The 25365-nt window shown below is 47.6% G+C and overlaps 1 protein-coding gene across 5 annotated transcripts in view; it reads left to right on the plus strand.

The window, feature by feature from the left end:
* LOC116974989 (collagen alpha-3(VI) chain-like) overlaps positions 1 to 25365 on the plus strand; it is a 101390-nt gene that overhangs the window by 59062 nt on the left and 16963 nt on the right. For 4 of the 5 annotated variants that reach the window (XM_033023633.1, XM_033023634.1, XM_033023635.1 and 1 more), the window contains 4 exons: positions 4643 to 5281; positions 15664 to 16248; positions 19147 to 19779; positions 20541 to 21128. In XM_033023633.1, the coding sequence (XP_032879524.1) occupies positions 4643 to 5281; positions 15664 to 16248; positions 19147 to 19779; positions 20541 to 21128 (2445 nt within the window). The remainder of the gene's footprint in view (positions 1 to 4642; positions 5282 to 15663; positions 16249 to 19146; positions 19780 to 20540; positions 21129 to 25365) is intronic. The other variant, XM_033023630.1, reaches the window with a different exon arrangement.

Consider the following 25365-nt stretch of genomic DNA (forward strand, 5'->3'; position numbering starts at 1 on the left):
CCACTCTTCCATAAAGGCCCGATTTGTGGAGTGCACGACTAATAGTTGCCCTGTGGACAGATTCTCCCACCTGAGCTGTGGATCTCTGCAGCTCCTCCAGAGTTACCTTGGCTGCTTCTCTGATCAATGCTCTCCTTGCCCGGCCTGTCAGTTTAGGTAGACGGCCATGTCTTGGTAGGTTTGCAGTTGTGCCATACTCTTTCCATTTTCGGATGATGGATTGAACAGTGCTCCGTGAGATGTTCAAAGCTTGGGATATTTTTTTATAACCTAACCCTGCTTTAAACTTCTCCACAACTTTATCCCTGACCTGTCTGGTGTGTTCCTTGGTATTCATGATGCTGTTTGTTCACTAATGTTCTCTAACAAACCTCTGAGGCCTTCACATAACAGCTGTATTTATACTGAGATTAGATTACACACAAGTGGACTCTATTTACTAATTAGGTGACTTCTGAAGGCAATTGGTTGCACTGGATTTTATTTAGGGGTATCAGAGTAAAGGGGCTGAATACTTTTGCACGCCACACTTTTCAGTTTTTTATTTGTAAAAAAAATTGAAAACCAAGCATGGCCAGCCGAAGGGGGGTGCGTTGGGTGCGACCGCACCCCCCTTTTTTCGCCCCTAAGAAAAAATCACAAAAAAAAAAAAAAAATAAATATCGGAAAATTAAAAAAATAAATTCGGAAAAAAAAAATCAGCGTTTCCACTTTGGAAATGGCCAGTTCTCTGTTCTCCCGTCGCCGGGCAAGAGTGGCTGAATCTGAACCCAATGGCTGTAACCCCAACTCCAGACGCCGTTGCGGCGGAGCCCGCACCCCTCGCCTACCCCCGCCGCCGGGACCTAAGCCATCTTCCCCCCACACCACCACCGCTGACCGCCGCTGGGCCCACGCCACCCCCGCTGGGCTCATACCACCCCCGCTGGGCCCACGCCACCCCCGCTGGGCTCATACCACCCCCGCTGGGCCCACACCACCCCCGCTGGGCCCACGCCACCCCCGCTAGGCTCATGACACCCCCGCTGGGCTCACGCCAACCCCGCTGGGCCCATGCCACCCCCACTGGGCCCACGCCACCCCCGCTGACCTCCGCTGGGTCCACGCCACCCTCGCTGACCCCCGCTGGGTCCATGCCACCCTCGCTGACCTCCGCTGGGTCCACGCCACCCTCGCTGACCCCCGCTGGGTCCACGCCACCCTCGCTGACCCCCGCTGGGTCCATGCCACCCTCGCTGACCTCCGCTGGGTCCACGCCACCCTCGCTGACCCCCGCTGGGTTCACGCCACCCTCGCTGACCCCTGCTAGGTCCACGCCACCCTCGCTGACCCCCGCTGGGTCCACGCCACCCCCGCTGGGTCCCGCCACCCTCGCTGACCCCCGCTGGGTCCACGCCACCCCCGCTGGGCCCACGCCACCCCCGCTGGGTCCACGCCACCCCCGCTAGGTCCACGCCACCCCCGCTGGGCCCACGCCACCCCCGCTGGGTTCATGCCACCCCCGCTGGGCCCACGCCACCCCCGCTGGGCCCACGCCACCCCCGCTGGGTCCACGCCACCCCCGCTGGGCCCACGCCACCCCCGCTGGGCCCACGCCACCCCCGCTGGGCCCACGCCACCCCCGCTGGGCCCCCGACACCCCCGCCCCCCCCGCCACCCCCGCCACCCCCGCTGGGCCCACGCCACCCCGCCACCCCTGCTGACCCCCGCTGGATCCACGCCACCCCTGCTGGGCCCATGCCACCTACCTTGATAACAATACTGAAGAATATGAATTCCATAGTTTGTGACATAAATACACATTTTAATGGGATCATTATATACAGATTTCAATTTCGAGTTCGGGGGGGGGGGGGGGGGGGGTTGGGGGCAAATATGCGTCAAGCCGATAGCCTAATCGTTAAGGAGTTAAAAGATAGCCTAATCGATAAAGAGCTGAGAAGAGGAATCAGAGCAAATTCAAGTGCAGTTTCATACCATTTCATGCAGGGTGCTAGGTCACCACATTCAAATGCATTTGATTCACAGCTCAGACAGAGTCGTGACCTCTCCCTCCCTCATCATGCAGAGACTGAGCCACACCTACACTTCCGGGTTTTATAATCCCTATCCCCTCCCACCGGAAAAGGTGTGGCCTACATGGCGTGATTGACAGGAGAGAGATTCCCAACATATTTTAAACACTAACAACACTTATTTTTCTTTGATGGGAAGAATCCTCTGCACCTGATGGGGACTGAGTAAGATGGCCAGAAATCACAGCCGTAAGTGCCCCCCCCCCCTCCCAAGCAATCATTTGCAGACCTTTTACTTCAACCCAAACATTAAGGGCACTCAAGGTCAATAAAACCACACTCATAGTAGACATGTGTTCAGTGTTATTCACAGCTCAGGCTGAGAGACGTGACCCTCTCACTTCCTCATCTTGCAGAGACTGACTGAGGCACAACACTTCCAGGTTTTATAAACCTTCCCCCCTCCCACCAGCAGGGGCAGCAGAGAGAATCTCAACATTTTTAAAACACTAATAACTCTTTTATTTTTCATCGATGGGAAAAATCCTCTTGTCCTGAACAGCCGAGGGGGACTCTGAGTAAGATGGCCAGAAATCACAGCCGTAAGTGGCAGCGCTTTTTCTAAAATCAATATACAGTTCAACAGGAAGTGGTCAAGATACTTTTAGTAATATAGATATAGATGGAATGAGTGTGTAGGTGATCAATGATCAGTGGGCTGAAGGACCTGTTTCCACACTATACAGTATTTCTAAAAACTAAACTAAACTATTGTATTATTTTCTCGGGATCGGAGTTTTACATTCTTTGGATCTTTTGGTTAACTATTCATTGAAAGGGAACACGGAAGGATTATTACCAACCTCCGATAATCCAGCGTGGTCAGGACATTTGTGATGCCCAGGCAAACAAATAGTCTGGATTCATAAGAGACAGCGGATGCTGGGATCTTCAACAAAATGTGGGTCAGGTAGTAACAGTGGCAGGAAATGGACCAACATCAAGTGGGGTTGGGACACTTTTTCAGACTGATGGTGTAGAGGGGAGATAGATTATAAAATCCGGTAGTGGAAAGAAAGACCACAGGACATAGGTTTAAGGTGGAGAAAATATATAATAGGAATCTGAGTGGTAACTTTTTCACACAAAGGGTGTTGGGTGTATGGAACAAGCTGCCAGAGAATGTAGTTGAGGCTGGGACTATCCAAATGTTTAAGAACCAGTTGGACAATTACATGGATAGGACAGGTTTGGCAGGATATGGACCAAACGCAGGCAGGTGGAACTAGTGTAGCTGGGACATGTTGGCCGGTGTGGGCAAGTTGGGCCGAAGGGCCTGTTTCCACTCTGTATCACCATAAAGGGTGGGGCAAGAGTTAGCAAGTGATAGGTGGCTATACTGTAGGTGAGGAGGCGTTGATAGTCAGATGAGTCAGGTGGGGGAGAGAAGGGTAGAAATGGAGAAGACAAAAGGATGCAAATGGTGCATTCTTGGGTAGTAGGTATAGGGAGGATGTGCACCTCTTTCAACCAGCTATCTCCCCTCTGCTCCTTGTGTTTGGGCCAGCCGCCACTTGCGACCGCAGGCAATAGATAGGACTGTTCAGTGAACCTTTGTGAAGGGCCTGTCCCACTTGGGCGACCTAATCCGCGAGATCTGGCGAGTTTGCCCTCGACTCATACTCGCAGCATGGTCGACACGAGATCAAAGATCTCGGAGAAAACTGTAAGCTAGCAACTCTACCACGATACCGCCGGGCCACCCATGTTGTGTCCGTAGAGTGTATCAGTGGACTGTGTCATGACTTTCTATGGCACAAATCCATCGGCTCATCTATCAAGAAAAGCAAGTTGAAAAAAAAATTAGTGTTGATGTATTTACTTTTTTGGGTAGCAGATGAGTGAATTTTGTATGGGCAAATTTCTGCAACCTGAACAGCCATAATATGGGATCACCTGTACTATTAACTGATTACAACAGAGTAGTTAGATGTATCTCCTCACAGCCTGTACACAATAAACATTTCATTAACCTTTTCCTCCCTCCCCTTCCACCTACATTTCTTCCTCTAGCTTCACAATTCACAACCATCATCCTCATGTCTCACACCTCTGGCCTTTGTTCAACCATCTGCTTATCACCTGTCCCTCACCTGTATCAACCTTCAACCATTTACCTGCCAGGACTTGTTCTGCCCCCATCTCTCTCATCTTTCATCCCCTCGGCCCCCCCCCCCCCCCCTCCTCTTACAATCAGTCTGAAGAAGGCTCATGACCAGATACGTCATCTATCCAAGTTCTTCAGATATGCTGTTTGACCCACTGAGTTACTCCAGCACTTTCTGTCTTCTCCCTTATCTTTTGACAGGAATGCAAGAAGGTTTTTCTTTATTCCACGCCCCTTGCAATTCTAATGATGACGTGGGTCTTTAAAAGGTTTGCAAGGGAGATAAAAATGTTGGAGAAACTTAGCGGCTGAGGCAGCATCTATGGAGCGAAGGATATAGGCAATGTTTCAGGCCGAAACCCTTCTTCAGACCTTTAAAAGGTTTGATTCGTCAACTTTAATTATTTTGTAATTGGTTTGATGTAACCTAGTGTATTTTTTGTATGTGTCTCTATTCTAGTTCTATCTTCGACAGACAGCAGGAGAGACATTGTGTTCCTGATTGACGAATCTGACTTTGTTGGGAATTCGAATCTACCGCCAGTCCGTGAGTTAATGTCAGCGATAATCGAGAGCCTTGATATTGGAAGTGACCGAGTGCGAGTCGGCCTGGTGCTGTACGGCAACAGAGCAGAAACAGAGTTTTATCTAAACACCTACTCAAAAAAAGATGACATTCTCTCTGTGCTGAGATCCCTCACCTTTCAAGGTGGTCGGACACTCAACACTGGGAAGGCATTGGAGTTTGTCCTCAGATACCACTTCATCAGATCTGCAGGCAGCAGAAGAGAGGACGGTGTCCCCCAGTTTTTGGTGCTCATCACTGGTGGGAGGTCTGGAGATGACATCAAGCGAGCTGCCGATGCATTGAAGCAGAGCAACGTGATAACCCTAACTGTTGGATCAGGGTCTGCAGACCCTGCTCAGCTCAAGGAGATAGCCTCTAAACCCAACCTGGGCTTCAGTGTGAGGGATTTCTCTTCTCTGCCAGGCTTACAGGAGCAGGTGATTGCATCCTTTGAAAGAACACATGCTCCGGAAACACCCACCGAAAAGCCAGCAGTGCATGTTGAAGAAGCCACGATTGACAACACCAGAGGTAGCTGAATTACATTTACTTTTACTTTTTCTCAAGGATCACCACTCGTGAAATAATATATTTTCCGCCGTCGGTCAAATTAATCACTAACATATTTCTATTGACCTCGATAGATTCTTATTCATTTATAGTTTGAGCCAATATGGTTAAAGTCAAAGACCAATCAGCTAGGAACCAATTCGTCCATGCCAACCAAAAGGGCAGTTCTATTTGCCTGCGTTAGGCCCATATCTCTCGAAACCTTTCCTATCCATGCTGGTGGAATAACACTCAGTGTGTAGGAAGGAACTGCAGATACTAGTTTACAACGAAGATAGACACAAAATGCTGGAGTAACTCAGCAGGACAGGTAGCATCTCTGGAGAGAAGGAATGATTGATGTTTCGGGTCGACCCCCTTCTTCAGAATAATATCAAGCTATATCAAGACGCCATGGTGGTGCAGCGGTAGAGTTGCTGCCTTAAACCCCTGTCTCACGGTGCGAGTCCACCCACGAGTGATCCCAAGTTTAAAACAAATCAAACTCGTGGTAATCACGTAGAATTAACATAGCGGGAACGTCGGAACGCGTAACGCTAGCGGCAGGTACTCGGGAAACTTGTTAACTCGTGAAAATCTTTAAACATGATGAAAGATTTCCACGAGTCAAATTTACTCTTGAAGTAAAAATTTTAACTGGGGCGGAGGTGAACCTCCGCCCCAGTCTCAAGTCTTTTGCAGACTCTAACAGGTTTTCTTCCAAGATTGCCCTGTATTTGGCTCCATCCATCTTCCCATCAACTCTGACCAGCTTCCCTGTCCCTGCTGAAGAAAAGCATCCCCACAGCATGATGCTGCCACCACCATGTTTCACAGTGGGGATGGTGTGTTCAGGGTGATGTGCAGTGTTAGTTTTCCGCCACACATAGCGTTTTGCATTTAGACCAAAAACTTCAATTTTAGTCTCATCTGACCAGAGCACCTTCCTCCGACATGTTTGCTGTGTCCCCCACATGGCTAGTGGCAAACTGCAAACGGGACTTCTTATGGCTTTTTTTCAACAGTGGCTTTCTTCTTGCCACTCTTCCATAAAGGCCCGATTTGTGGAGTGCACGACTAATAGTTGCCCTGTGGACAGATTCTCCCACCTGAGCTGTGGATCTCTGCAGCTCCTCCAGAGTTACCTTGGCTGCTTCTCTGATCAATGCTCTCCTTGCCCGGCCTGTCAGTTTAGGTAGATGGCCATGTCTTGATAGGTTTGCAGTTGTGCCATACTCTTTCCATTTTCGGATGATGGATTGAACAGTGCTCCGTGAGATGTTCAAAGCTTGGGATATTTTTTTATAACCTAACCCTGCTTTAAACTTCTCCACAACTTTATCCCTGACCTGTCTGGTGTGTTCCTTGGTATTCATGATGCTGTTTGTTCACTAATGTTCTCTAACAAACCTCTGAGGCCTTCACATAACAGCTGTATTTATACTGAGATTAGATTACACACAAGTGGACTCTATTTACTAATTAGGTGACTTCTGAAGGCAATTGGTTGCACTGGATTTTATTTAGGGGTATCAGTGTAAAGGGGCTGAATACTTTTGCACGCCACACTTTTCAGTTTTTTATTTGTAAAAAAATTTGAAAACCAAGTATGGCCAGCCGAAGGGGGGGTGCGTTGGGTGCGACCGCACCCCCCTTTTTTCGCCCCTAAGAAAAAATCACCAAAAAAAATAAATAAAAATAAATAAATAAATATCGGAAAATTAAAAAAATTAATTCGGAAAAAAAAAAATCAACGTTTCCACTTTGGAAATGGCCATTTCTCTGTTCTCCCGTCGCCGGGCAAGAGTGGCTGAATCTGAACCCAATGGCTGTAACCCCAACACCAGACGCCGCTGCGGCGGAGCCCGCTCCCCTCGCCTACCCTTGCCGCCGGTGCCTAAGCCATCTTCCCCCCACACCACCACCGCTGACCGCCGCTGGGCCCACGCCACCCCCGCTGGGCTCATACCACCCCCGCTGGGCCCACGCCACCCCCGCTGGGCTCATACCACCCCCGCTGGGCCCACGCCACCCCCGCTAGGCTCATGCCACCCCCGCTGGGCTCACGCCACCCCCGCTGGGCCCATGCCACACCCACTGGGCCCACGCCACCCCCGCTGACCTCCGCTGGGTCCACGCCACCCTCGCTGACCCCCGCTGGGTCCATGCCACCCTCGCTGACCCCCGCTGGGTCCACGCCACCCTCGCTGACCCCCGCTGGGTCCATGCCACCCTCGCTGACCTCCGCTGGGTCCACGCCACCCTCGCTGACCCCCGCTGGGTTCCCGCCACCCTCGCTGACCCCCGCTGGGTCCACGCCACCCCCGCTGGGTCCTGCCACCCTCGCTGACCCCCGCTGGGTCCACGCCACCCCCGCTGGGCCCACGCCACCCCCGCTGGGCCCAAACCACCCCCGCTGGGTCCACCCCACCCCCGCTGGGCCCACGCCACCCCCGCTGGGCCCACGCCACCCCCGCTGGGCCCACACCACCCCCGCTGGGTCAACGCCACCCCCGCTGGGTCCACGCCACCCCCGCTGGGCCCACGCCACCGCCGCTGGGCCCACGCCACCCCCGCTGGGTCCACGCCACCCCCGCTGGGCCCACGCCACCGCCGCTGGGCCCACGCCACCCCCGCTGGGTCCACGCCACCCCCGCTGGGTCCACGCCACCCCCGCTGGGCCCACGCCACCCCCGCTGGGCCCACGCCACCCCCGCTGGGCCCACGCCACCCCCGCTGGGCCCACGCCACCCCCGCTGGACCCACGCCACCCCCGCTGGGCCCACGCCACCCCCGCTGGGTCCACGCCACCCCCGCTGGGCCCACGACACCCCCGCCACCCCCGCTGGGCCCACGCCACCCCGCCACCCCTGCTGACCCTCGCTGGGTCCACGCCACCCCTGCTGGGCCCTTGCCACCTACCTTGATAACAATACTGAAGAATATGAATTCCATAGTTTGTGACATAAATCGTTAAAGAGTTAAAAGATAGCCTAATCGATAAAGAGCTGAGAAGAGGAATCAGAGCTGCCAAGGAAAGGTACTCTGAGAAGTTGAGGAGCAAGTTCTCAGCAAATGACTCTTCTTCAGTTTGGAAGGGCATGCAAGAAATCACCAGCTATAAGAGGAAAGCCCCCCGCTCTTTGGAAAATCGTCAGCTGACGAACGACCTGAATGAGTTTTACTGCAGGTTTGAAAATGAGAAACGTAACCCTGGTACCCCTTCCCCAACAAACACAGCCAGACACCAGTCTGCAAAGAATGGACCCTGCACCTTCTCCTTCCCATTCACCACTTCACATCTACTTAAGGCAAGACTCCAGTATGAAAAAAGTGGACCCTTTTATCACCCCATCCAACACTTCACACCTACTCACAGCCTGACCTCAGTCTGCAAAGACTGGGCCCTTCTACATCCATCCCACTCCAATCACCACTTCAAACCCAATTACTCATTTTTAACCAGTCCCTGCCTGCTTCAAAGTCTACACTATTGTCCTTGTACCCAAAAAGGTAAGGATTACTGGTCTTAATGACTACAGGCTTGTCGCACTGACCTCTGTAGTCATGAAGACCGTTGAAAGGCTTGTGCTGGCCAAGCTGAAAAATATCACAATCCCTCTGCTGGACCCTCTGCATTTTGCATATTGGGCCAATAGATCTGTGGATGATGCAGTCAATCTGGGCCTGCACTTCATCCTCCAGCATCTAGACCACCAGGGAACCTATGCGAGGATTTTGTTTTTATTGATTTTAGCTCTGCATTCAACACCATTGTGCCAGAGCTACTACGCTCCAAACATTCTGAGTTGACTGTGCCTGAACCCCTCTGTCGGTGGATCACCAGCTTTCTGACAGACAGGAAGCAGCATGTGAGGTGGGAAAGCATATCTTGGACCCGCAAACGCTCAGCATAGGTGCACCGCAAGATGCGTCCTCGCCCCTCTCCTCTACTCTCGCCACACCAATGACTGCACCTTCACAGACACCTCTGTCAAGCTTCTCAAGTTTGCGGATGACACAACTCTGATTGGACTGATCCAGGATGGGATCTCTGTACTCTTTTCAGTTTGACATCTTTCCTATAACATGGTGCCCAGAACAGAACACAATATTCTAACGCAGTCTCACCAAAGTCTTATACAACTGCAACATGACCTCCCAACTTCTATACTCAATACTCTGACTGAAGAAGGCCAAAATGCCAAAGTACTTTTTGACCACCTGATATACCTGTGACACGACCTTCAAGGAACCATGCAACCATCAACCATTCCTCTGCCCACCAGCTAATTGATCCAGATCCTGCTGCAATCTTTCACAACCATCTTCACTATCTGCAAAACCACTCACTTCTGTATCATCAACAAACTTACTAATCTTCCCTGTTCTGTGACGTTTCACAGAGTGCTGGAGTAACTCAGCGGGCCAGGCTGAGTATAGAAGTTGGGAGGTCATGTTGCAGTTGCATAAGAAGTTGGTGAGCCCGCATTCAGAGTATTGTGTTCAGTTCTGGGCACCATGTTATAGGAAATATGTCATCAAACTGGAAAGGGTACAGTGAAGATTTATGAGGATGTTGCCAGGACTAGAGGGCCAGAGCAATAGGGAGAGGTTGAGTAGGCTGGGACTATTTCATGGAGCACAGGAGGATGAGGGATGATCTAATAGAGGTGTATAAAATCATGATTTGAATAGATATGGTTGAGTCTTTTGCCCAGAGTAAGTGAATCGAGGACCAGAGGACATAAGTTTAAGGTGAAGGGCAAAAGATTTAATAGGAATCTGTGGTGTATGTTTTCCACACAAAGGGTGGTAGGTGTATGGAACAAGCTGCCAGAGGAGGTGGTTGAGGCAGGGACTATCGCAACATTTAAGAAACAGTTAGACAGGTACATGGATAGGACAGGTTCGGAGGGATATGGATCAAACGTGGGCAGGTGGGACTAGTGCAGATGGGGCATGCTGGGCCGAAGGGCCTGTTTCCACACTGTATCACTCTATGACTCTATCTTTCCCTCTCAAACCCATTCTCCTGCCTTCTCCCCATTACCTCTGACACCCGTATCAATCAAGAATCTATCAATCTCCTCCTGAAAAATGTCCATTGACTTGACCTCCACAGCTGTCTGTGGCAATGAATTCCACAGTTCACCACCCTCTGACAAGAAATTCCTGCTCATCTCCTTCCTAAAGGAATGTCTTTTAATTCTGAGGCTATGGCCACTGGTCGTGGACTCTCCCACTAGTGGAAACATCCTCTCCAAATCCATTCCATCCAGGTTTTTACCAGGCTGGGACAGACGCAACAGCTTCACACCGTGTCCAAAAGCTTGTGTCCTGTCCTGCATCACCCAAGGCAGCAGAGATGTTATAGGAGAGGGCAAGCACCGTAACAAAGTAGCTCACAATGGTTTGGATAACATTCAGGAATGTCTATGCATGTCACATCATGAATAATACTGAAGAACGGTCTTGACCCGAAATATAATCTATACCATTTCTCCAGAGATGCTGCCTGACCCACTGAGTTACTCCAGCACTCTGTGACATGTCACCTATCCATGTTCTCCACAGATGCTGCCTGACTCGCTGAGTTACTCCAGCACTCTGTGAAACGTCGCCTATTCATATTCTCCGCAGATGCTGCCTGACCCACTGAGTTACTCCAGCACTCTGTGACATGTCACCTATCCATGTTCTCCACAGATGCTGCCTGACTCGCTGAGTTACTCCAGCACTCTGTGAAACGTCGCCTATTCATATTCTCCGCAGATGCTGCCTGACCCACTGAGTTACTCCAGCACTCTGTGAAACGCCACCTATTCATATTTTCCGCAGATGCTGCCTGACCCACTGGGTTACTCCAGCACTTTGTGACTATTTTCCCTTCACCCATCTGCCAATCCCACTCTTCCCCCCTCCTTTCCTATGTTCCTTTCCACCCATAAACCTCTCTCTGCCTTTACATTTCACTCCTCTTTCAAATCTGCTCTACTTATCTACATGCATTTTGCTTCTTCACTTTTTAGTCATAGAATGATGCAGTGTGGAAACAGGCCCTTCAGCCCAACTTGCTCACACCGACCGACATGTCCCATCTAAACCAGTCCCACTCACACGCGTCTTGCCCATATCGATCTAAATCTGTCCTATCCATGTACGTGTCCAAATGTCTCTTAAACAGTAGGATAGTCCCAGCCTTAACTACCTCCTCTGGCAGCTCGTTACATACACCCAGCACCCTTTGTGTGAAAAAGCTACCTCTCAGGTTCCTGTTAATTTCTGAAATATTGGTCATAAATTTGGTGCAAAAATGCTCCAAAATAAGGCTGAGAATGCATCAGAGAGCATCTAAAACCCCAGCATCGAGGGACTTCACGCTTCGCGCACGTGATGTGCGCAGCGTGCACATTATTTCACATTAGGTTTTTTGTAATCCTGTCATGCCACCCCGCTTTTTGAAAAGCTTCGTACGGGCCTGCCATGTATCATTTGCATTCCACTTCACAATTATGCGCCACTTTGTGTTGGTCTATCACATAAAATCCCAATAAAATACATTTACGTTTGTGGTTGTAACGTGACAAAATGTGGAAAAGTTCAAGGGGTATGAATACTTTTGCAAGCCACTGTAGGTGCTGTCGTGGTTGTCGCCAGGTTAACGTAGGTCGTCGCCGGTGCGAAGTGGGACAGGCTCTTAAGTCTTTTAATGCATCATTCTTGTGCTTTTTAAGGGACTGTTTAAGTGGCAGTAACTATCTGTCAACTAATATAATTGAATGCCTGCTTTACTCTTTTAAAAGGCTGCTAATGTAAAATGCAGGAATGCAGATGTTAATGTTGGAGCTATGATCAAGACATTTGCAGGTGGCAGAACGATTCATGACACAAGGAACCAAACATGCTGGAAGCCAGCAGGTTAAGCAGCATCTCTGGAGTTCATGGATGGGTGAAAAGGATGGGACCCTTCTTCAGACTGATTGTAGTAAGGGTGGAGAAAGCTGGAAAAGAAGTGGGGCTGGGACAAAGCCTGGCAAATGAAAAATAAGGCGGGCATGTGGATGTACCAACACTAGAGATAAAACAAAGACAAAAGGGGATGAGAAAAAGACAAAAGAGGGTCAGTTGAGGAGAGAAGAGGGGAGTGTAAGATGTGAAATATAGCCAGGGAAAAGGATAAAGGTGGAATGGGACTGTGTGGGGGGGGGGGGGGGGGGGGCTTCAAACAGGTAAAGGAAAGAGAGGGGAACGAAAAATGGGGAGGTGTTACCCAAAACCAGAGAAGTTAATGTTCATGCCATTGGGTTGTAAGCTGCACACGTGGAATATAAGGAGCTGTTCCTCTAGTTTTCATGTGGCCTTTCTCCGGCAATGGAGGAGGCCCAGTGTCATTGTGAGCTAGTGCAATTTGACGGCATTTGGCCTGTATCCTTCTCAGCCTTTCCTATCCATGTAATTCCATCCAAATATCTTGTACACATTGTATGTACTTGTTCTGGTAGCTCATTCCAAGTTCCCACTACTTGTGGTGGTAAATGGAATTAGTATAGATAGACACATAATGATTCAGATAGAGATGTTGGGGTAAAAAGCTTTATTCGGTGTAGTGTTGTTATGGCTCCAAGAATGTTGCTCTTTATCTCTATCTCCAATGATGTTTTAACTAAAATCTGAGGTTTTAACTAAAATTCTCAGGTGTCTGGATTGCTACAGATAAGGGCCTGTCCCACTTGCCCGTCATTTGCACGTGACGCAGATGGCGCACGAAGATTTTGTACATCGCAAAATCCTGCGACGGCCACGTGCCACTGCCTATGTCATCACGCACAATGCGCGCGCAATGTGTACCATGCGCGCATCACGTGCGTGTCACAACGCACGTGTCGTGCATCGTGATGGGTAAATTATGTCGCGCAAATGACGGCCAAGTGGGACAGGCACTTTACACATTACTTCCTCACTGCAAGTCTATTTTCACTTCTTTCCTCTCTTTAATTGAACAGATTCTGCTTCTTGAATCTGCTACAAATATTTAAAGCTACTGCTAATCACAGTAATCACCATCTCATAAAAGTAATCACCACCACTTTCCGGTTACAGTCATAAACTGAAACAGCTATTGAAATGAAATTCCCTTTGGGAAATTACTGCCAAGTCTATTTGGCATGACGGCGATGAGTGAAAATCTGCCCACACCTCCAGGTAATCTAGGCAGAACTGCCCAAGGTGAACAGGCCTGTTCTGATAAATCAGAATCAGTCTGGTGAACCTTTTCTGTACTCCCTCTATGGCAAGAATGTCTTTCCTCAGATTAGGAGACCAAAACTGTACGCAATACTCCAGGTGTGGTCTCACCAAGACCCTGTACAACTGCAGTAGAAACTCCCTGCTCCTATACTCAAATCCTTTTGCTATGAATAAGTGATAGGAGCAGAATTAGGCCATTCGGCCCATCAAGTCTACTCCGCCTTTCAATCATGACTGATCTATCTCTTCCCCTGAACCCCATTCTCCTACCTTCTCCCCATAACCCCTGACACTTGTACTAATCAAGAATCTATCTCTGCCTTAAAAACATCAGTACACAGCCTTGGCATCCACAACTGTCTGTGGCAAAGGATTCAACAGATTCACCACTCTCTGACTAAATAAATTCCTCCACATCTCCTTCCTAAAGGAGGGTCTTTTAATTCTGAGGCTATGACCTCTAGTCCTCTTGTCCTGGACTCTACCACTAATTAATAAGTTTCAATGAGGTCCCCCTCATCTTGCTAAATTCCAGCGAGCACAGGCTCAGTGCAGTCAAACGTATTGGGTAGATTAGAATAGGAATTTGACAAAGTTCTGCATGGTAGGCTGCTCTGGAAGGTTAGATAGCATGGGATCCAAGGAGACATAGCTGAATGGATAGCAAATTGGCTCCATGGTAGGTAGCAGAGGGTGATGGTGGAAGGTTGCTTCTGAGACTGGATGCCTGTGACTAGTGGTGTGCCTCAGGGTTCGGTGCTGGGCCCGTTACTGTTTGTCATCTACATCAATGATTTGGATGAGAACATACAGGGCAAGATTAGCAAGTTTGCTGATGATACAAAAGTGGGTGGTTTTGTAGATAGTGAAGATGGTTGTTAACGATTGCAGCAGAATCTGGATCGATTGGCCAGGTGGGCTGAGGAATGTTTGATGGAATTTAATACAGAGAAGTGTGAGGTGTTGCATTTTGGGACGTCTAGCAAAGGCAGGACCTACACAGTAAATGGTAGGCCTCTGGGTAGTGTTGTAGAGCAGGAGGATCTAGAAGTACAGGTGCATGGTTCCATGAAGGACGAGTCACAGGTAGATAAGGTGGTGAAAAAGTATTTTAGCACATCGGCCTTCATCAGTCAGAGTATTGAGTATAGAAGATGGGAGGTCATATTGCAGTTGTATAAGACGTTGGTGTGACCGCATTTAGAATATTGCGTTCAATTCTGGGCACCAAGTTATGGGAAAGATATTGTCAAGCTTGAAAGAGTTCAGAGAAGATTGCCAGGACTAGAGGATGTAAGCTATCGGGAGAGGTTGAGTAGGCTGGGTCTCTATTCCATGGAGCGCAGGAGGATGAGGGGTGATCTTATAGAGGTGAACAAAATCATGAATAGATTGGGTAGATGCACAGAACGTCTTGCCCAGAGTAGGGGAATCAAGGACCAGAGGACATAGTTTCAAGGTGATGGGAAAAAGATTTAATAGGAATCTGAGGGGTAACCTTTTCACACAAAGGGTGGTGGGTTAATGGAACAAGCAGCCAGAGGAGGTAGTTGAGGTTGGGAATATCCCATCGTTTAAGAAACAGTTAGACAGGCACATGGATAGGACAGGTTTGGAGGGATATGGACCAAGCGCAGGCATAAGGGCATGTCTCCACACTGTATCACTATGACTATAACTCTATGACTAAGACTAAGAGAGTGGTGAATCTCTGGAACTCCCTGCCACAGAGGGTAGTCGAGGCCAGTTCATTGGCTATATTTAAGAGGGAGTTAGATGTGGCCCTTGTGGCTAAGGGGATCAGAGGGTATGGAGAGAAGGCAGGTACGGGATACTGAGTTGGATGATCAGCCATGATCATATTGAATGGCGGTGCAGGCTCGAAGGGCCGAATAGCCTACTCCTGCACCTAATTTCTATGTTTCTATGTTTCTATGTCAATGAATATTAAGAGCTCAACCATGAAGAAAATATTACAAAATGAAAAAAATGCAACTTTATATTTCCTTGATGGGTGCATATGATTGTTTATTTATATTTGATTGAAATATAGATTACATTGAATGAATTATTTCCATTTTTGTTTATTGAATATTAATTTTCATTTTCTGCAGCTATGAAGAGAGATATCGTGTTCTTAATTGATGGCACTTCCGGAATGGGGAGATCATTTATTCAGGTCCGTGATTTTTTGAAGAAAGTAATCCAGGAGCTTGATGTTGGGCCTGACAAGGATCAGGTTGCTGTGGTACAATACAATTCCCACCCAACGTTTGAATTTGGCCTTGACAGGCATTCAACAAAAGGTGCTGTTTTGAATGCAATAAGAGATCTGAGACTGAGAAAGGGAAGACCCCTCAACACTGGTGCAGCGCTGGAGTTTGTCACAAGGAATGTCTTCATCCCAGCCGCAGGCAGCAGGAGAGATGCTGGAGCTGCACAGATCCTGGTGCTCATCACAGCCGGGAGATCCAGGGACAATGTTGGGCCGGCAGCAGAGGCAGTGAGACAGGCTGGTATTGTGCCCATTGCCATCGGGGCCAAGAGCGCAGACACATCGGAGATGCAACTGATCACTTCCGACCCAGACTCAGCTTTCAAATTGAACAGCTTCCAGGAATTGCAATCAATTCAACAGCAGCTGCTGTCTAAAGTTCAACCAGTGCCTGCAACAGAGGAGCCAATAATTACAACTGAAGGTAAAAGCGCTGCTAAGTAATGTATTTTTTAGTTGGTTGAAAGAGCAAAAACTGTAGGGTTTTTTTTACATTAAGAAGGAGGTCATCCTGAATGTAGAGTCACAATATGCTCTTCAATGTATTAAGTGATTACTATAGAAGCAAATAAATGCAGATGCTGGTTTACATAAAAAGACATAACGTGCTGGAGTAACTCAGCGGATCACTATGGGTAGGTGATGTTTCGGGTCGTGACCCTTCTTCCGACTAAAGAAGGGTCACGACACGAAATGCCACCTAGCCATGGTCTTTGGGTTTTGCTGCCTGGCTCACTGAGTCACACCAAGTCAAGTCAAGTCACTTTTATTTCTATAGCACATTTAAAAAACAACTCTCGTTGACCAAAGTGCTTTACATTGGTGGAGGTACTAACGTTATACAACAGTGGTTCATAGATTAAGTACATACATAAATACATACATATGGCCCTCCTTCAGAGGACGTCAAGAAAGGCTTGAGAGTGAAGATGAGTTTTAAGTCTCGACTTAAAAGAGTTGATGGAGGAGACAGTTCTAGTCTAGGAGCTCCAACCGCAAAGGCACGGTCGTCCCTGAGCTTATGCCTAGACCGCGGGGTGTTCAGTAACCCCAAGTCGGCTGATCTGAGGGACCTGGAGGTGGTGTGATGGTAAGCAGACTTTTGATGTAGGTGGGCTCCAGCACTTTGTGTCTTTTTACCTAAGTGATAAAGTTTGAAGCTTAAGGGTGAAAGTGCCAAATTTAATCAACTTGCTAATGCAAACCATATGACATAATTTGCAGGAAGGAACTGCAGACAAGGGTGGAAATCTCGGGGGGGGGGGGGGGGGGGAACAGGTGGGACCTGTCCCCCTGTTTTGAGAGGTGGGGGACAGTCCCCCCCCCCCATTTTTTGTAATCCGGATTTTAAAACCCGGTGAAATCTCCGCTTTCCGCGAGGCAGTGGGGGTGGGACTGCTGATCGAGGGCGCCGATTGGACAAGAGAGACACCGGTCAGCAGGCATTGGGGGCGGGACATGATAATTCAGCGTGGTGATTGGAGGAGGGAGGAGTGCCAAAACACTCTCGGCACAGACCTGCGCCTCATCCGCAGCCAGGATCGATCCCGGCTCTCCAGCACTGTCCCGTCCCCACTCGAGTGCCCCTCCCCTCCCCCCCCCCCCCCCCCCACGCCCGGGGGTGGCCAGAGAAGTTGGGAGTCATATGGGAGCTGTGCCCCCAGGCTCACAGCCACAGCAGAGAATCAGCGAGAAACCGAGCTCAACTCTGCCAGTCCCGCCAGGTCAACCTACAGCCCTGCCTGGACTTGCGGGAAATATGGCCCAGGTTTACAGCCAGCGCGGAGAAGCAGCGCTGGTGTCCTGTCAGTCCAGGCAGGACTGTAGATTAACCCGGCGAGACAGGCAGTTGAGCTGCATTTAGCTCTGGATTGAGCCTCCGAAGTCTCGCGTGTGTATGTGAGTGCGCGCATGTGTGCGCGGCTGCCAAGAAATTGTGTTCCCCCTGTCCCCGTCCCCCCCATATTTTGATAGCGATTTCCGTGCCTGATTGCAGATTCTGGTTTACACCGGAGATAGACACAAAATGCTGGAGTACCTCAGCTGGACACGCAGTATTTCTGGATAGAAGGAATGGGTGATGTTTCGGGGCGAGGCCCTTCAATAGTCTTAATTTCTCTTGACGTTATAAATATGTGACAAATAGCAAAGATGCCTGATCTGTGATCCCTGCCACACTCAACTTGTTACAGAATTCTTCAGAAAAAACATACAGCCCAAGTACTCTCTGTCCTCTTATCTCCAAGCCAATTTTGGATCCAGTTTGCCTACACAACCTGGATCACTTCTGCCTTAATCTTTTGCACCAACCAGCAGGATCTTATCAAAAGCTTCACGACAGTCCATGTAAACACATCTGGGGAGAAGGCAGGGGAATGGGGTTAGAGGGGTGAGATAGATCAGCCATGATTGAATGGCGGTGTAGACTTGATGGGGCCGAATGGCCTAATTCTGCTCCTATCACTTATGACCTTATGATCTGCTGCACTGCCTGTGTCACTTCAAATTCAGCCAACAAGAATAGTGGTAAAATCTCATAGTAAATCTCAGAATGTAAGCACATTGTCAACGGCCGCACAACTTGGGGAATGAGGCTAAAAGGGGCAATTCTGCTCCTTGTATCTCATGAATCATAGTCAAGTAAACAACTTTCTTTCATGGCAGCTTTAAAGAATATTGTTTTGGTTATTTTAAGGAAAAGGCAATTTATGCACCATGCTTGGGACCTGCCAGCTCTTTGTGATAACTTCTCTAAAGAACTGAATTGAGCATCAGACTATCCATTTGCTGGGCTTAGCTTAGGGTGTGGGGAACACTTCAGGCTACTCAAGTCAATTAGTTATGAAGCTCGCACACTCCATGCTGCATGCCAATGTAAACGCTTCAACACCATCTGAAAATCAACTCTTCACCTAAAAATGGCTGCTCCAAGATCTGCTGTATCAACAATGTATAGGAAAGAACCGCAGAGGATGGTTTAAATCAAAGGTAGACACAATTTGCTGGAGTAACTCAGCGGGACAGGCAGCATCTCTGGTAAGAAGGAATGGGTGATGTTTCGGGTCGAGACCTTTCTTCAGAATTCGGTCTCGACCCGAAACGTCACCCATTCCTTCTCTCTAGAGTTGCCGCCTGTCCCGTTGAGTTACTCCAGCATTTTGTATCAACAGTGAATTTTTTTCCTTATATGTCAAGAGCTATGGTTCACTATTGTGAAATATTTCAGGTCTGGCCTAACTTGAGATGCTTTTATGTTGCATTTTATTGGTTCAGTTCACATTTGGGGATCTTGTATGACATGTCGTGCACTTTTTTCCTCCAGTTGTAGCAAAGGAAATGAGCGAGAGAGACATTGTGTTCCTTATCGATGGATCAGACAATATTGGAAATGCTAATTTACCTCATGTTCGTGACTTTATGATCAGAATAATTCAGCACCTGGCCATCGGACGTGACAAGGTGCAAGTGGGTCTGGCACAGTACAGCGATGATGCGGAAACTGAGTTCTACCTGAACACTTACTCAACAGAGGCTGAGCTTCTGTCTCACATCAAAAGCCTCAGTCTGAGAGGTGGGGCAAAAGCCAACACTGGCTCTGCACTGGACTATGCCATGAAGTACTATTTCACGAGTGCTGCTGGAAGTCGAATAAAGGAGAACGTTCCCCAGTTTCTGCTGCTCGTCACTGGTGGAAGGTCCAGCGATGATGTGGAGGAGGCAGCAAATGCGCTGAAGCGAGCTGCGGTCATGACCTTCGCCATAGGGGTTAGGAACGCAGACCCAGCCCAGTTGGAAGAGATGGCAATTGATCCAAGTTTGGTCTTCAGTGTAAATGAATTGCACTCTTTGCCAGATGTCCTGAATCAATTGATAATGCCACTGACAATGCTGAGTGTCCCAACGGTGATTGAAGAGCCAACGATTGTTGAGGATGAAATGGCCACAACTACAAAAGGTACTTGAATTGCATTTCTTATTTTTTTCAGATATGACTTCATTACCATTTGCACTTGTACAGTTATAATGCATTATCATTTCCCTATCCAATAAGACAATGCTGGGATGTTATTAAAGCTGGAGGAACTTCTGTAGCTTTCCTCGTGACTGAGACAGGAGCTCGACACCATCTCCTGATTGAAAACCAGGCATCAAATAGTTCACTTGAAGGAAGATTAGCTGAAGGGGTCTGTTTCTGGACTAGACTCAAAAAGCACACATTTATAAGGACGGCACGGTGGTGCAGCGGTAGAGTTGCTGCCTTATGGTGCCAGATACCCGGGTTCGATCCTGACTGTGTGTGCTGTCTTTACAGAGTTTGTAAGTTCTCCCCGTGACCTGTCTGGGTTTTCTCTGAGGTATTCGATTTTCTTGCACAATCCAAAGACGTACAGTTTTGTAGGTTAATTGGCTTGATATAAATGTAAATTGTCTCCAGTGTGTGTAGGATAATGTTAATGTTCGGGGATCGCTGGTCGGCGCGGACTCAGCGAGCCGAAAGGCCTGTTTCTGAGCCGTATCTCCAAAAAAATGTTTTTTTTAAACAAAGAAGACTAATGTATCGTTTCTATTGCAAACCAAAATAACTGCCATTCCATGCAGTTGTCCTTATTAGGTCCCTCAATATCTGTAGCATTTTACAGTTAATATTCCATAATGCACCTCTCTGTTTAAGTTATTCACATAATTTATATTTGAATACACATTTGATTTTTGCAGCCAGGAAGAGAGATATCGTCTTCCTAATCGACGGCTCCCCTGGAATGGGGAAATCGTTTTCACAAGTCCGTGAATTTCTAATGAAGGTAATCGAGAAGTTTGATGTGGGACCCGACACAGATCAAGTCGCTGTGGTGCAGTACAGTTCTGACGCAAGGCTCGAATTCGGCCTCAATGTTCATTCAACGAAAGATGAGCTTTTGAATGCAATACCGAAATTGAAACTGAAAACGGGAAGACCCCTCAACACTGGTGCGGCGCTGGAGTTTGTCACAAGGAACGTCTTCATCCCAGCCGCAGGCAGCAGAAGAGATGCTGGAGCCGCACAGATCCTGGTGCTCATCACAGCCGGGAGATCCAGGGACAATGTTGGGCCAGGGGCGGAGGCAGTGAGACAGGCTGGTATTGTGCCCATTGCCATCGGGGCCAAGGGCGCAGACACATCGGAGATGCAACTGATCGTATATGAACCCAGCCTTGTAATGAAATTGAATGATTTCTCTGAGTTGCCAACTATTGAAAAGGAGCTGATAATGAAAGTTAACACAATTGTTATTATTGAGGATGCAAATACTATAAACACTGAAGGTAAAATATCTTCAATTCATCATGATTATATTTAATGTATGAATGAAATGGTTTGTTCCAACTTCTTGAAATATGTGATCTTAGAATTAGAAATCATAGCAACTTCACATGCAGAAGCTTTTAATTTTGTCCTCATATGAGCGGTCTCTTTGGAAGAGTATTTCATAATTGTTCCTGCATCCTATTTTTAGTCTGTAATTCCTCAGGCCCAGATGCCTAATTAATTTTTTTGTTATTCATGAAATCTGATTCCACTAACCTTCAAGTTAAATAAGTGAAATCCTGACACTCTTGAAGCGAAAGATTCTCAACCTTTAGTCTATGATTTTAATCATAACTATTCACACTCCAGACAGGACAAATACTTTTTCTTGAAGATAGACACAAAATGCTGGAGTAACTCAGCGGGACAGGCAGCATCTCTGGAGAGAAGGAATGGGTGACGTTTCGGGTCGAGACCCTTCCTCCTAACTTTTCCGACACAAAACATCACCTATTCTTTTTTATCCAGAGATGCTGCCTGACCCCCTGAGTTACTTCAGCATTTTGTGTCTATCTTTGGTATAAATCAGCTCATTTAGCTGGAAAGAGTGCAGAGAAAATTTACAAGGAGTTTAAGAAGGAACTGCAGATGCTGGAATATCAAAGGTAGACAAAAGTGCTGGAGAAACTCAGCGGGTGCGGAGGTTAGAAGGATGAGAGGGCATCTCAGTGAAACATATAAGATTGTTAAGGCCTTGGACTCGCTAGAGGCAGGAAACATGTTCCCGATGTTTGGAGAGTCCAGAACCAGGGGCCACAGTTTAAGAATAAGGAGTAAGCCATTTAGAACAGAAACGAGGAAACACTTTTTCTCACAGAGAGTTGTGAGTCTGGGGAATTCTCTGCCTCAGAGGGCGGTGGAGGCAGGTTCTCTGGATACTTTCAAGAGAGAGCTAGATAGGGCCCTTAAAAATAGTGAAGTCAGGGGATATGGGGAGAAGGCAGGAACAGGGTACTGATTGGGAATGATCAGACATGAGCACATTGTATGGCGATGCTGGCTCGAAGGGCCGAATGGCCTACTCCTGCACCTATTGTCTATTGTCTATTGTCTATTGATTTGAGAAGCCCAGCTATAGGGAAGATTAAGACTTTATTACTTGGTGTGCTGGAGGCTGAGGGGTGATCTTATAGGGGTGTATAGAATCATTAGGGGAATAGATAGGATGAATGCACAGTCTTTTACCTAGGGTAAGGGTATAAAAAAACAAGAGGATGTGTTTAAGCTGAGAGGGGCAAGATTTAATACAAACTTATGGGGCAACTTTTCCATTCAGAGTGTGGTGAGTATATGGAACAAACTGCTAGAAGAAGTAGTTGAAGCAAGTACCATAATTATATTTTAAAAACATCTCGACAGGTACATAGATAGCAAAGGTTTAGAGGGATATGGGCCAAATGCTCGTAAATGGGGAAATAACGTTTACAAAAACGACACAAAGTGCTGGAGGAACTCAGCTGGTTAGGCAGCGTCTTTGGAGATCATGGATTGAGTCTGAAGAAGGGCCCTGACCCGACCCGATCCATGTTCTCCAGAGAGGCTGGAGAAACTGCTGAGGTACACCAGCACTTTGTGCAGTTTTCACAAGTAAATAGGATTAACTTAGATGGCGCATCTTGGCGAGCATGGACGAGTTGGGGTGAAGGGCCTCTTTCCATGCTGTATGGCTCTATATCCCGAACCGTCACCTATCCATGTCCTCCAGAGATGCTGCCTGACCTGCTGGGTTACTCCAGCACTTTGTGTTTTTTTTAACTGCAGAGGCTATTGAGCTCACTACTGTCCCCCTGTAGAAACAACCTTGAAAAATCATTCTGAAAAAATCTATCCATTGCCTCCAATCAAGAGACAATCTTACATACTTATTTGCCACTTTCCATTTGATTCTCATTTTCCTGCTTCTAAAAGACATTACAAATACTTTTTGAATCTATCTAAATGTCAGAATCTATTATATCTGTTGCATTACTCTAACAAAATCTGTAATCAATTCAAAGAATTCAATTCTTATTTTTTAACAATTTTAGTCTTTAGCCTTTAGAGATACAGTGCAGAAACAGGCCCTTCGGCCCACCAAATCCGTGCTGAGCAGCAATCATCCTGTACGCTAACCTACACACGCTAGGGACAATTTTACTACTTACCAAAGATAATGAACCTGGGACAAACCTATCCGTGGCAGGAAACCAGAGCTCCCAGAGAAAACTCATGTGGTCACAGGGAGAACGTACAAACTCCGTATGGACAGCACCCGTATTCAGGATTGAACTCGGGTCTCTCGCGCTGTAAGCGAACAACACTACCGCTGCACCACTGTGCCGCCATTTCATGCTGCTCTCTTTATTTAACATACACTCATCCAAGCTTTTATTTTTGCAATTATAATGGTACGAATATCTTCCCCATTATTGATGTTAGGCTAAATAGATCTAACTTCACAGATGGCCCCCCTACCCTCTCTTAAACAGTGGTAACGAGCAATAGAAACATAGAGCTACAGAACACAGAAAAATGCCTTTGGGCCTAGCTTCTCCAGGACAACCAAGTTGGCATTCAGGGCTAGATTCCCATATTCCTCCAAACTTTTCCTATCCATATATCTGTCCAAAGTCATAATTTTGAAAGTCATAATTACATCCAGTTCCATAGTTTCCATTGGCAACCCGTTACAAATATGAACTATCCTATAAGTGAAAGGTTTCATGGAATCTGAGCCCCCTCTTAAATCTCTCCCATTGAGGAGGCCTATAATACAGTCCCATCAAAGTGACCATTGCCTTCCAGTTAGGCAAAAATGCTGGAGAAACTCAGCGGGTGCTGCAGCATCTATGGAGCGGAGGAAATAGGTAACGTTTCGGGCCGAAACCCTTCTTCAGACTGATGTGAGGGTGGGGGAAGAAGAAAGGAAGAGGAGGAGCCAGTGGGCTGAGGGAGAGCTGAGAAGGGGAGGAGAAAGCAAGGACTACCTGAAATTAGAGAAGTCAATGTTCATACCGCTGGGGTGCAAACTGCCCAAGCGAAATATGAGCTGCTGCTCCTCCAATTTACGGTGGTCCTCACTCTGGCCATGGAGGAGGCCGAGGACAGAAAGGTCGGATTCGGAATGGGAGAGGTAGTTGAAGTGCTGAGCCACCAGGAGATCAGGTTGGTTATTGCAAACCGAGCGGAAGCCTCCCTCATTGCCTTCCAGTTTCTATCTTCTTTCCATAGAGCCTCACTGGATGATCCCCCAAGAATATTCTCTTTAGACAGTGTAGTTATGTCCTCCCTCCTGAAAACGCCATCCCTTCTGACCCCCCCCCAACCCCTCCAACCTCTCCCCCTGCCACATGATCTCCTGCCTGCATCTCTATCATATCTATAGCATGTGCCTCTGTCCCCTGGAACATTCAGCGGCATCCACAGTTCTCTCAGCCATGTTAGGGTGCTCTGGAAATGTCATGTCATAAGTGATAGAAGCAGAATTAGGCCATTATGCCCATCAAGTTTACTCTGCCATTCAATCAATCTATCCCTCCCTCCTAACCCCATTCTCCTGCCTTCTCCCAAGTAACCCCTGACACCCGTACGAATCTATCCACCTCTTGTCGTGGTTTACAAGACTCAAATTAAAGATATAAATGACACAGACACGGAGAATTCTTCAAGAAGACGAGAAGCCTTTAATTTGCACAAATCTGGGCCTGGAACATTCAGAGATAGTACAGCTCGGCCACTCTCCAAATGTTCACTGATCCATCCTTTCATGCAGCGTTTTATTGTAATTTCAGTTCTTATCTTTGGCTGCTTAGCACGTATGTTTTTACTAACTTTAACCTCGTACTGTCCTTGTCTTTTATCTCCAATTTCTGAGTTACCATAATGTTCTAGACTAAAGCAAAAATAAACTAAGCAATAACATGTTTTTGGGCCTTGACTTCTGAGCACACAAAAAAAGCTGACATCTGCGAGCTTTACTCAATGTTTTAAGCATATTGGTAAGATTTAAGAAGTAACGTGTTTCTTCTATATACATTCTATATAACTTCTATATAACTTCCTTCTCTGAAACTTTAAAAAGTCTCAAAAGACAAAGAAAACTACACACACATTCCCCAGGTCTAATCATTCATATAGCCCTAAAATGCAGGCTCGTTTAATTAATTTTACGTAATGCTGTGTAATATTCTTTCTCTGGCTCCTTGAGAAACTGGG

The sequence above is a fragment of the Amblyraja radiata genome, chromosome 7 (assembly GCF_010909765.2).
Source record: "Amblyraja radiata isolate CabotCenter1 chromosome 7, sAmbRad1.1.pri, whole genome shotgun sequence".
NCBI classification, from domain to species: domain Eukaryota; kingdom Metazoa; phylum Chordata; class Chondrichthyes; order Rajiformes; family Rajidae; genus Amblyraja; species Amblyraja radiata.